The sequence below is a fragment of the Lygodium microphyllum genome, chromosome 2 (genome assembly GCF_053477565.2).
Source record: "Lygodium microphyllum isolate KBCC chromosome 2, Lygodium_microphyllum_v1.1.10, whole genome shotgun sequence".
Classification (NCBI taxonomy): Eukaryota; Viridiplantae; Streptophyta; class Polypodiopsida; order Schizaeales; family Lygodiaceae; genus Lygodium; species Lygodium microphyllum.
In genome coordinates, this window is record NC_141136.1 from 101,646,319 (window position 1) to 101,659,614 (window position 13,296).

The 13,296-nt window shown below is 40.2% G+C and overlaps 1 protein-coding gene across 2 annotated transcripts in view; it reads right to left on the reverse strand.

Annotated features, from left to right (window-relative positions):
- Positions 1 to 13,296, reverse strand: part of LOC148040101 (uncharacterized) — a 176,857-nt gene that overhangs the window by 65,451 nt on the left and 98,110 nt on the right. For both annotated transcript variants that reach the window (XM_087696621.1, XM_087696620.1), the window contains exon 9: positions 6,026 to 6,205. In XM_087696621.1, coding sequence (XP_087552747.1) covers positions 6,026 to 6,205 — 180 coding nt within the window. The remainder of the gene's footprint in view (positions 1 to 6,025; positions 6,206 to 13,296) is intronic.

Sequence of the window (13,296 nt, forward strand, 5' to 3'; positions counted from 1 at the left end):
TGAGCTTATCAACATAAGCTGAGAATAGTTCATTTGGCAAGCCACCCCATCTGGAGCTTTTCCAACGTGGAAGATGGGACAAGACATCCTCAGCCTCTACCTCAATGATATCAGCATTCATAAAGTCTGCCCACTTTTGCCACAAATGCTCAAGCTTGATAAGGCTTGGTTTTTTCTTAAAGTTACTAGAAGTTTCAAGAAGCTTCTTAAAAAATTTCTAGGAGATTGCTTGTGTCATCACTTATGTCAATGCTCATATCATCGCTTATGTACACATTGCCAATGTTATTGCTACTGTCATCAAGGTTTAATCGTTGCTTATTTCATTGATGCTTCTGTCATCCATTTGTCAGCACTACCCTAGAAGCTTCCCTTGAAACCTCCCTAGACTCTAGATAAATAGGGGTCGGGCTACAAGCCCCTCAATCTTGCCAACACTTGTTATGAGGCTCCTACAAGGTCCTATACAATTCAAGTCTTATATCGAATCTAGTCTTGTTTGACTTGTCTTGTATCCAACTTAACTCCTCACGGGGTTGAGTCCATGGCCAAAGAGAGTCCACTTTATAGCACAAGGAAAAGTTGGACTTGGGAGAGACTTTTCAAGGTTGAACCATGTCTTCACACTTAGAGCCATTGTTTAGGGTAGAGCCCATGTACATAGAAGTCAACATTGGACCATATTTTCACACTTAAAGCCATTGTTGAGGAGGGTAGAGCCCATACTAGACATATCAATTGCTACTTTATGGACTTCTACAAAGCTTTTGATACACTCATGAGGGCCAAATTGATGCATAAGTCATGTGGCATGGCAATACCTAGAGAGTTCATAGGGCCTTCTAGCATTGAATGCGAACGTGTATGGCACAATATAGACACCTAACGAGTCTATAAGCTACTATTCACTCCATCATTCGAGTGAAGCAAGAATCTCCTCTCTCACCAACATGTTTTGGATTATACATTGATGAGATCTCTCACTATATTTTCAAGGAAAAAGATCGAGGTTCCTAACTAGCCGCTACACGAATATCCCTCTTGCTATATGCAAATGATATTGTGTTGATATTAGTTGATTCTCCACAAGGCTAAGAGGCATTTGGATGAACCGTGGTTCTTTCCACAAGATAGTGAACTCTTAGTCAACCTTGCTAAAACCAAAGTCATAGCAGTTAATACCACACCACAATGGTTTAAGAGGTCGGCACTAAGCTTAACTTCTAGGCAACAAGGGATAGAGTATGTAGATTCTTGTATAAATCTGGGTGTCTTGTTCATAGGGTCCACTTTCTCTCTGAGAGAGACAACACAAACTGGACTGACACCTAGATATACACTTTACAACATTGGGGTTGTTGGAGAAGATGTGTTCTCAAGCACTATTCTAGGATCCTTGCACTAAGCAATGTGTTGAGCTTAAAAAGTATTAAATACTGATTAGCTCTTTAAAATGGCCCCAAAATATGTAAATTACCAAAAGCTTTATTAAATGGGGAGCAATTCGAGAAAGTCTTTGTGTCCCACATGTAAAACCCTAATTTGGGAGGATCTTTTTGCATTTGTAAATAAACAAATTGTCCACTATTCATCTCCATCCTTGTCTTGCAAGTTTCGACCATCAGCCCTCATCCACTAGTTGTCCAACCCTACCATCATCTTCAAGCGGCCATGTTGCTACATTAACCAGTTCCAACCCCAAAGACTAATGCGTTCTAGTTTCGAGCTTCCTACCTTTCCATTTCCAACATTGGCCAGATTTGCATTTGCATCTACAACAAGTCGTTTTTATATTTTCAACACCTTTCTCCATTAGCTTCTACTCCAATTGGTGGTTACTACACTCAAGATCTATCTTCGGTGAATTTAGTGGCAATAGAATCTAGCTCATCCAGTATAGCATGTATCCAATGTACATCTTGCTGAGCTTCATCCAAGAAAAGTAGATTCATCATCATCCAATAGTGAACTCATAAGCACATGCTCATCACAATCATCTACTTCCGTACTATCAGCCAAATGTGCCCCCCTACATCATATGTTGCATGTCTCACAGCCCTTCTAGTGCACTGAGGTAAAGAAGCATCCAATTTACTCTCCTGGAGAGTCTATAACAGCCATCTCATTAGCCAAAGGTATGAATACAGTGAGATGTGTGATTGCTATGGCTGCAAATTATGGCTGAAAGTACATCAATTGGACATTAAGACAGCATTTTTAAATGGGGATTTCCATGAGGATGTTTATGTGTCACAACCTCCAAGGTTTGTGGTTAAAAGAAAAGAGCACATGGTATGCAAGCTAGGTAAAGCTCTTTATGGTCTCAAACAAGCCCCTTGTGCATGATACTCTAAAATTGATGCTTATTTGGCCAGCAAAGGGTTTAAAAAAAGTCCAACTGCTCCCACTCTATACATTAAGAATGAAGGGGGGGACTTGTTGCCTATCATTATTGATGTAGATGACATGTTGCTCCCTCGACCTAAAAAGGATAAAATTGCATATTTCAAGGCTAAATTGAAACATGCATTTGCCATTTCAGATATGGGCTACCTACACTTCTATTGGGGATTTAGTTCATACAAAATCAGCATGGTATCCCCATGTCACTATCACGGTATGTGGATAAGTTGTTATACGGGTTTAATATGCAAGATTGCAAACCTATGTGCACTCCTATGGAGTTAGACTTAAAGCTGTTTATACATGATGTTGCAATTTACAGCTAGGTTTTTGGTTGTCTTATTTACCTTTGCAACACATGTCCTGACATTCAGTATGCAGTATCTCACGTGAGCAGTTATATGCATAGCCCATGGACTGTATATTGGCAAGCTATTAGGCGAATCTTCAAAATATTTGCAAGTACTTAGTTACATGCATCATTATTTCCCGAGGAGAGAGACTTGCACTTATAAGCTTATAGTGATTCAGATTGGGCTAGTGATGCAAACACTAGGTAGTGTACTAGTGGACACTATTTCTTTCTAGCTCATTTATGTATTTCATGGCTAAGGCAAAAATAGCCTATAGTGTCTATCTCATCTTGTGAGGCTGAGTACAGGGCAGCCTTCACAACAACAGTGGAATGTGTATTGTTGTGTAGATTGTTAGCAGATCTACATTTACCATTGGAGGGTCCTATACACATTCTTTCTAAGAGTGTGTGCTATTGCAATAACACGAAATCCTATGTTTCACGCTCACATGAAACACATTGAGGTGCATTATATTACCTTAGAGAAAGATGTTATGCAAGAGAGATCAACTTGATGTATATGCCCATACAAGAAAATGTTGCAGATATTTTCACCAAAGCATTACCACATGAGAAGTTTGAGACTTTTCAAAAGTCCTTCACCCTATTAACCTTTGTGATTGATTATCCTTGTACTTCATGACATTGGCACTACAAGGGGATGTTAGAATTTGTCCATTCTCAACAATGTCCAATGTAATTCATGTGGTGTGGACACTTAATAAAGTGTCAATGTAGAGAGTGTACACCTAGTGTCTTAGGAACTTAAAGTAGTGACACTAGGCTCAAGAGGAAATAAACCTAACTCTAGTTAGTTGGTGGAAGGCTAGTTAGGACGACCGATAACCTAAACTAGAGTTGTACTTTCACTCTATCTTTCAGTTCAGCAAGTACACTCTTCTCTCTAGCTTCACCTCACTCACTGTCATTATCTCGTTTCTCTCTCCTCCATTGCTCATTCTGATTTTCTAACACAAATTGAAATTTACACAAATTGAATATTTTTTCAAATTATTTGAGCTTCACATGGGAAGATGACCTTGGACATGTATTTAGAATTTAGATCTTCTTCACAAAATAAAGACTTTTGATCATCCTCGGGCATTACTCTATATGCATTACATTTTTGGATTACCACCCAACTACTAGAATGAGGTGGTCCATAATCCATTACATTCACTAGAAGACATCTATAGGTATGCCAAAAATTTTGATAATGCTTTGGCTACAAATAGGGGCAGCTAGTCACGTCAGGTGGGTCCCAATGAGCTACCTCAACCTTCAAGCCAAAGAAACCTTATATCCCAGCAACAACTCATTAATTGCCCCCAGAGGTACGCAAGAAGAAGAATCCTAAGCACAAAGTAACTCATAGTGAGGATCGCTCTAAGGGTCACTACTTTGTCTGCCATGAGAGGGGGTACTTTCGTGGTGATATAGAGTATCCTCAAAGAAGGCAAAGTCTACTTCAAAGGCTTCGATAAATACTATAGAAGCTCCAGGTAAGTCTTCTAAATTTTTACTAGAAGATTACTTTGTTTGAGGACAGGTTTAGACAAAAAACATTTCGCTCTTTCTTTGGGTACTAGCATACAAGGATTTAGCACTTGTTACATGGCTTGGTTATGGTAGAGACCATATCCCTTACACTACATGAGACACAAAGGCACTACATATGGGATTGCCCGAGGGCTTAAGAGTTCTAGAAAAGGGCCCTTAGGATGGTATTTCATATCACTACAGACTCTATGATTGCTATGTGGGGGAGAGTTGCTTGGGCCACAAATAGAGGGCCAACTTGTGGATATGAGGATGTACGAGGCTGTCATGTCTCTCTTGTTTTGGGGCAGCTTGTGAACATGATTATCATGCCAAATTTCTCACACATAGTGTGGACTCATGGGCATTGTCACAAATAGGAGCTTGTAGCTAGCATTATTGCTTGGTACATATGGACGACTAGAACTAGCTAGACTATTGATGTTTTGGGCATATCTACTATGGTGACTCTCTCTAGGATTTCGACAGATATTATACATATTCTATGCAGGAGATGGGAGACTGCAAGGCATTTCAGAGACTATGAGGAGGAGAGATGCTTTTCTCAAGACATGGGATTCCAGCACTTTCTTTTTCAAACCGACATGGTCTGGTATTATAGGCCTCCCGACTGGCTATTCATCCAAGCTTTGTAACAGACTTCTCCTTGTTACATATTTTTGGATATGGAAGTCCCTTACAGGGCTGCTTTCAAAATTTGAAATTTTGCCTTGTTTTTTTTTTCAAAGGAAAGAAAAAATCCTATTAACAAACCTTGGAACGAAGTGCCCCAAGGCAAAAAACCAAGTACAAAGCAGCCCCGTAAGGGGCTTCCATCTTCAAAAATATGCAACAAGAGGAAGTATATCACAAAGCTTGAGTGAAAAGCTAGTCAAGATGTCTATAATGCCAGACCATGTGGGTCTGGAAGAGGAAAAACGTGCCAGAATCCCATGTTCTGAGAAAAGCATCTCTTCTCTTCCTCATAGTCTCAAAACTGCCCTGTATTCTCTCCCATCTCCCATGAAGAGTATGCACAATCTCTGTCCAGATCCTGGGGAGAGTCTCTACAGTAAATATGCCCAAAAAATCAACAGCCTGGCTACATCTGGCTATCCAGATGTACCAAGCATATTTTATTCTGAGGAATCTTAATAGACTTTTTTCTCCTCTGAAAAAAAAGTAAGACAACTGTAGAATCCTTCTACTTTAAGAAAAGATGAGGAAAGTGAAAGAAATTTTAAAATCATATCATCAAGCTAGTCGTACCGATAGAAGTGCAAGTCTGGCATATGCATGCTGTGAACTATGGTCATCCTCCCAAAATCTCTCTCATAGGGTGCTGGATTTTAAAAGACACAGGTTCTTTAGGTAGACAGGCAGAAATATTTTCCTACCATTCCCCAAATTGGTTGTACCTTCTTCCAGTCCAAAATGCAATCAGAAACAATTTCAGATGATGCAGGAAATGTACAGAAGCCAAGGTCAAGATCATTAGACGGAACTTTGCAGGTATATTATGAAGAACACCATCAGATCTGTTCTTTTCCCAGCACAATTCTGACTCTTGAGCATAACAAATCTTGGCTTTGAGAAATTTCATACAATGCAAAACTAGGAAAAAAGAAAATGTTCCAAAGGAAAAGAAATCCTATTAAGACAAACAAAGATTTCATAACAGCAAGTTACATGAACAAAAGTAGTTGAAGGCATCAAGATTAGTATTACCATACGGTACTCTCGCACAAGTTCTGTGAGAGTATTTCGCACAACAGGGCCATGCATAGGGCACAATGCTGATGTAACAAGTAGTCCCTCAGACTTTCGACTCTCTGCCAAGCGAACTGCCTTGTTGATTGGTAAATTTAATGTATTGAAAACTGTTGATAGTATAAATTTTACATCTGCCTAAAAACAAAAATGTATTAAATTTTATTAGAATCTGAAATTTCAGATAAACAGATGCAAACATCCAAGTAAACATTATTGTACAATAAAAAAGCTTTAACTGCAATCTCCTTTTCTGCATAACCATAATATGTATTTTCTCCATAAGACTAGTGAACACAACCTAGGTAGATTTGGGCTTGTTTGAATATGATTTATGCATGCAAGAATGACCTTCATGTGTCATGGAAACAAATCTGGGGCCGTACATGCTTGGCCCATGTTCAGTCAGCATGCTCAAACATTGGCCCATGAGTATGATTCTATCATTGCAAATCAAACATGTGCTGGATTCAGTTCATAATCAAGTGTGGATGACATGTACGGATGCAGATTTCAAAGAAAAAATTGATGTCTACTTTCCCCTGTCAAAAGAACCCAGGATGGGATAGCCTACCAAATGGCCATTGGAAGCTAACTTTGATGTGACTATAGATGCAAGTGCTGGCATCAATGGAATCCAAGCACTGGAGTTATCAGGTGTAGAGGACCAGTGCAATACCCATTGTTCGAACATGGCTTATATATAAGAGAGCATGTTAGGTCCATGCATCCCAAGTACACTCATTTAACAAGAAGAAAGGAGTTTGAAGATACATCATTACGGTGATACAATTTATGCAGTCTAATATAACAGAAAGGAACCCTACAAACCCTGCATATGCCTTCTAAAAACTTCCTATTGTGACTGTTTAAGTTGGACTTCTGTTCTGGAAACACCTCTTTTCATATCAGGAATCACTCCTTTTTTCTATGCTTGGCAATTCATAACAGGTAAACTACAAACAATATATGAGATCAAGTTAGGGCGATGCATCCAGAGTAGACTCATTAAACAAGAAGAAAGGAGTTTCACAAGTATATTGAAGTGAGTGATGCGCAGTGGCGATGCAATGTCCGGCGATGAAAATGTTAGGTAGAGCACAAAACGTGAGCAAGAGTAGAGAGTGAGAGTCAGAGAGAGAGATGCACAATGTTCTTAGGTACAATTTCTTGTGTACCTCTTTAGGTTTTAAATAGATATATATATATATGAAAGTACAAATGTGCTAAGGGTGTGTTCACACCCGTGCACATATAAAAGGCACAATGGCCCTTTATTCCCAACAACCTCCCACCTAAAGGCAATGTGCCTTAAGAGGAGAAAAGAATCAGCTAAGTCTAGGTATGTACAAAGCTGAAATACACACACCTATCCAACTCCCATCATCTGTCGGCAATGAGCAAACCGCTCTGCTAGAAGACCCTTCGTGAGAAGATCTACAGGATTATCATCTGTACGCACTTTGACAAGCTCAATGCTCTTGCTCTGAAGTACATCTCTAATGAAGTGATACATCATACTTCACCTATATGTGCTTTGTCTTTGCATAAAAGATGGGATTCCGTGCTAGCTTGATAGCACTCTAACTATCACAATGGAGAACAGGTAACTCTGTAATGCCAAGCTCTCCCACTAGACGTGAAAGCCATAAAGCCTCTTTGTATATCTCACCGGCAGCCACATACTCTACCTCTGTAGTAGACAATGCAACACAATTTTGTGGCCTGGAGATCCAAGAGATTGCTCCTCCTACGAAGGTAAACACATACCTAGAAGTGGACTTTCTGCAGTCCGCATGACTAGCATAGTCTGCATCAGTAAAGCCAACGACATATGTCTTTTGCTTTCCAAAAGAGATGCACAAATCCTTTGTGCCCTTAAGGTATCTCATAATACATTTCACTGCTTCCCAATGCTTTTTACCAGGGTTTGCTATATATCTGCGAAACCACCCCTCTTTATCCCTTTGCTATGACAAAATGCCTCAAAAGACCTTGCACACATATTCTCCACCATTGTAAGAGCGAAGACACTTCAGTGTCTTATCAGTCTGATTTTCAACCAATGCCAAGAATTTTTGGAACTTGTCAAACACTTCGTCCTTGCTATGAATAGGGTAAACTCATACCTTCCGTGTAGCATCATCGACAAAGATGACAAAGTATTTCTTTTCCCCTAAAGATAGCCCTGGCATCTAACATACATCGAAATGCACTAACTTTAGAGGAGAAGATTTCAACAAAGAGACTTTTTATGAGACGTCTGTGCATGTTTACCATAAACACAATGATCACAATGCTCAAAATCAACATATCGAAGACAAGGCAAGTAACCCAAACGAGAAAGCACTTTCATTCTAGTTTGACTCATGTGTCCGCACCAGCCATGCCACAAAGAAACACTTGGCTGCACAGTCATGGCAACAACATGGTTACACACACTAGATATATGGAGAGGATACAAGGTATCACTTTTACAACCTCTGGCAATCACTCTAGATCCCTTATAGATCTTCCATTTCCCATCACCAAGGGTGGTATGAAATCCAATGTCATCTAGTTGCCCTATGCTAATCAAGCTCTTCTTGAGCTAAGGTGCATGCCGTACATGCTGAAGTGTGAAGATAGAACCATGCTGAAACTGCAACTGCACATTGCCAATACCTGCAATGTCACAAGCATAGTTGTCCCCAAGATGGACAAAACCATGTCGACCCCCTATATAGTCAAAAAACCACTCACGATAAGGGGTGATATGAAAGGAAGCACCCGAATCTAGAATCCAAGTGTGTATGTCATCATCCGTATCTGCAAGTAAAGCATGTGTACTAAAGTGTGAAGAGACAAAGAGTATGTCATTCCCACTGTCATTGTCATGAGTGACTACATTCACCTCTTCAAATTTCACACTGCTCTTCTTACGTTGACTCTCTTTCTTCTCTTCCTTGCTATCATCTGTCTTCTTGCCCTTTCCTTTCTCTTTCTTCCATTTGTAGCAGTCATGTTTAAAGTGACCCTTCTTGCCACAATGATGGCATTCAACATCCTTACCACATGATTTACTATGTCCCTTGCAATCAGATTTGCCTTTCTACTGTGATCTGCCCCTAGTATGCAAAGAACTGGAAGACTTATTGGATGCATTGTTCTGTCGATTCATTTCTTCCATGTGTAGAGCACTCTCTACATCAGCATACAAAAGTATCGCATTAGAATTGCTCATAGTAGTCTTGAATCTATCCCAACTCTTTGGCAGAGTGCAAAGCAAGAACAAAGCCTTAAATTGTTCATCAATCTTGAACTCCAAGGTAACCAACTGGCTGAAAATGGAGTTAAACTCGCTCAAGTGAGTAGACATTGCTCTTTTTGGCATACAGTTCTTCCAATCGAGACCAAATAGCATAGGCAGAATCCAAACCTTCAATGTTAAATAGCAAGGAATCAGAAATCGATAGCTCAATAGTTGAGCATGCAAGCTCATTTAACGCATCCAAGTCTTCATGTTCCATATCTGCGGGCTTTGCCCCTTTGGTCTTAATCGGCCTTGCCTGCTTCTTCTGCAACAGGATATTATAGCACTGTTTTTGCTAGTCTACAAAGTTATGTGCTCCTTCCAGCTTCTTAATGTGCATGAGATGACTGTTGTCACTGCTGCCAGCCATGATTTTCAGCCCAAATGTGACCAACAAATTCAGCAAATGCACGCCCAAACTGTCACACAAGTCACCAAGGTACAAACAAGTACCAACCAGCAATAAATAACCATGTAAAAGCAGAAATTTCAGATCTGCAAATAAATTTTCAGAAGCACTAAACCTTGTGCAACAGCACTCCACAACTACTTACAGCTGTTCCAAGGACAAATACATCACATTACATGAGAAGTCCCAAATTTTAGTTGCAATTTCTGTTGTACATGTACCCACGGGCACAAAATTTGACACGCACGGTCAAAAGCCCCAAAATTTTTATGCTCAAAGCATCAAGCATACATCTGCACTATCTCTAACATGCATAGAATAGGTTAATTTTGCCAAAATAGAGTAATTTCAGCAAAACCCCCAAATTTTTCCCAGTGCTAGATGTCCGAATTGCATGGAACTAAACCTGCATGTACATAAAATGACCAAATGGCGCACAATTTCACCCAAACAGCAAAAGCCCCAAATTGCATGGGGTCCAGTGTGCATCAATGTTGAGAAATTAGGTAAATTTCAGCCCAATTCTTACATGTACATGAAAAGCCCCAAATGTCAGATGCAGAATGTTATAAATTCCTGCAATTTTTGAGACAAATATCACTATTGTGTCTTGCTCGCATCAAATCTGGACAAATCCGCAAATTTTTGGCACAAATCTGCGCAAAATTCTAAGTTGTGCTTACACGCACGAACACCTATCAATGAGCAAAGGGCTTGCTTGCATGGAACATTTGAAAATTGAAAAATTTTGCAAAGGAAAAGTGACGAATTTGCCCGGTTTATGGCTACCAGCCCGTCGCCTGCTAGTGACCTAGAAACGACGTTTTGACCTACGCCTAAAGTGTGTGATGTGGGCGTGACTGCGTCTGACCAAGAAATGATGATTTTGACCTGCGTGCATCCTCGAACTGTCGCCTGACCGGAAAACGTCGCCTGTTGACCTGCGCATAACTGCACGAGCTGTCGCAGCTGTCGCCTGTCTATCTCCACTGAAAGAACAATGTTGAGCTGACCTGCACGGAGTCCAAGAAGCATGAACACCTTAGGTGCAGCTATGATACCAGTTTGAAGTGAGTGATGTGCAGTGGCGATGCAATGTCCGGTGATGAAACTGTCAAGTAGAGAGCAAAACGTGAGCAAGAGTAGAGAGTCAGAGTTAGAGAGAGAGATAAACGATGTTCTTGGGTACAATTTGTTGTGTGTACCTCTTTAGATTTTAGATAGATATATATGAAAGTACAAATGTGCTAAGGGTGTGTTCACACCCGTGCACATATAAAAGGCACGATGGGCCTTTATTCCCAACATACATCATACAAGGACGGTACAGTTTATGCAGTGCTATTTGAAAGACCATTGCAAGACAAGTGGGAAAACTAATCATAGGACCAGTCTCCAAAGAAGAATACTGATTTTACTAACTTCGATACAGCAATGACAAAGAAAACGTTGAATTGTTGTATATGTACAAGACAGAAAACGTTGACTTGTTGTATATGCACAAGGCTATGCCTTCTTAAAAATCCTATTATGATTTTTATAATTTGACTTTTGTTTTGGCAAAACCTTTTTTTTCCCGATAAGGAATAACTACTTTTTTGGTTGCTCAGCAATTCGTAAGAGCTAAACTATAAATTTCATTATGTGCCAAAGTTTTTGATAAGAGGTTAACTAGTATATTATTTCTTTGATTTGACATTTGTTTAGCAAATTCTGAACCATGGAGGGTCTATAGACATTGTCTCAACCTTGGCCAACCTAGGACATGCAAACCACCTCCTACTAGGTGGATGGGAGCGCATTTATCCATAGCACACTGTTACAGCAAGAGTATCCCAAGATGGAACCCCGAATATTAGCCTTTGTACTTGCCTATTTTAGAACAGCTCTACTATCAACTTGATGCAGTTCATTTTGTTATTCGCATCCACTGTGATCACACACACTCACTCTACTCATTAGAAGCCTACCCAAATAGGTTTTATTCAGGAGGAAAGTATCGTAGACACCTTTTCCTTCTGTGAATCCACAGCTCTTGCACACTCCAGGAGACAGGACCTTGAATTATACTTCCTGACTTTGGGAAGTAACATAACTTGTTATATTACTTCCAGAAGGCTCATGGCAAAGTCAATTGGGAGTTCCTCGAAGGCACCATGCTCAGGATGGTTCAGCCATGGTTTGTAATAGAAGCCATTAGCTCATATGTGAGGGACAAAACTGCAAGTATCTGTGACATAAAGTTGTCCATCCTAAAGTTTGAAGAGCTTTTGGACAGTGTTTGCATATGAAAATAGCTGTGTATTTAGATGGAAATGAGAGGAACTTCAGGGCCTTTGTAGTGGCTACTGAGACTTTTTGTAGAGCCTCAAGGATTCTTATCAACAACTCTTATGGATTTTGAGCTCATAACACTAAACAGCCAGACTGAAGACTGCATAAGAATTTCATTTAGGTCCCCTACAACATTTCAATGAGATACCTTCATTGCAATGTGGGCATTGACATTACCACAAAGCAACAACTAGCACACACTCTTGAGCATCAAGCAAAAGCTACTAGAGTATGGCAAGACTACTCAAGTAGGGAGGGTACTGGTGGCTAACCAGGTTCTGCTTGCCACAATGTAGTATATTACTTCTTATTGTCTAGGTCATGCACCTAGTCAAGTGAAGAGAATCACAGGATGCTTTCATCAGAGGATTACAGTTGTGGCTCATTGTGATAGGACAGACCCGGCCCCTACAACTACATGATGGATGGTTGGAAGTATTGACTAAATAGGAGGCAGCCTCTTCAAAGGTTACCATGGAACCTTGGAAAACAGGTTTGGAGAGACCCACCTATAAAGGCACCCAGAGATATCCCCATGGCCTTTCCTCATGTGTCTCCTAGAGGATATTGGAGGATAGCTTTAGACCAAAAAGATCTCTCTTTTGGTTGTTACTAGCACATAGAGACCTAGCAATTGGCACTTGGCTGAAAAATAGCAAAGATCCAATCACTTGTGTTAGATATGGAGAGCCAGAGAGACCAAAACACTTCTAGGATTGCCCTAGGGCCCATGAGACATAAAGACGAGTGTGTAAGATAGCATTTCACAGCTTAGCAAAGTTTATGAGTCTAACATGCGGGACCGTTTTAGAGGTCACAAATAGAGGCTCAACAGCCTATGGATAGGAGTATACACAAAGTAGTCGTGCTTATTTCATTTTGGATCAGCTCTTGAGCATGATTGCCACCTTAAAATTTTCAAAGTCAATGTGAACTCCAGGGCATTGCCACAAATTGGAGCTCACAGCTGGCATCATTGCTTAGTACATTTGGACCAGCAAATGTAGTCAAGTAATAGGTCTATTGAACACATGTATTGTAGAGACTCTCCAGGATTTGAATAGAAATTCTTCATACTCTGTGCTTTTCTAAGGACTTGGGATTCTGGCACTTTCTTCCCTATCAATGACACATGGTTTGGAACTATAGACCTCCTGGTTGGGTAATTCACTCAGGCCTTGTGAGCCTTTCACC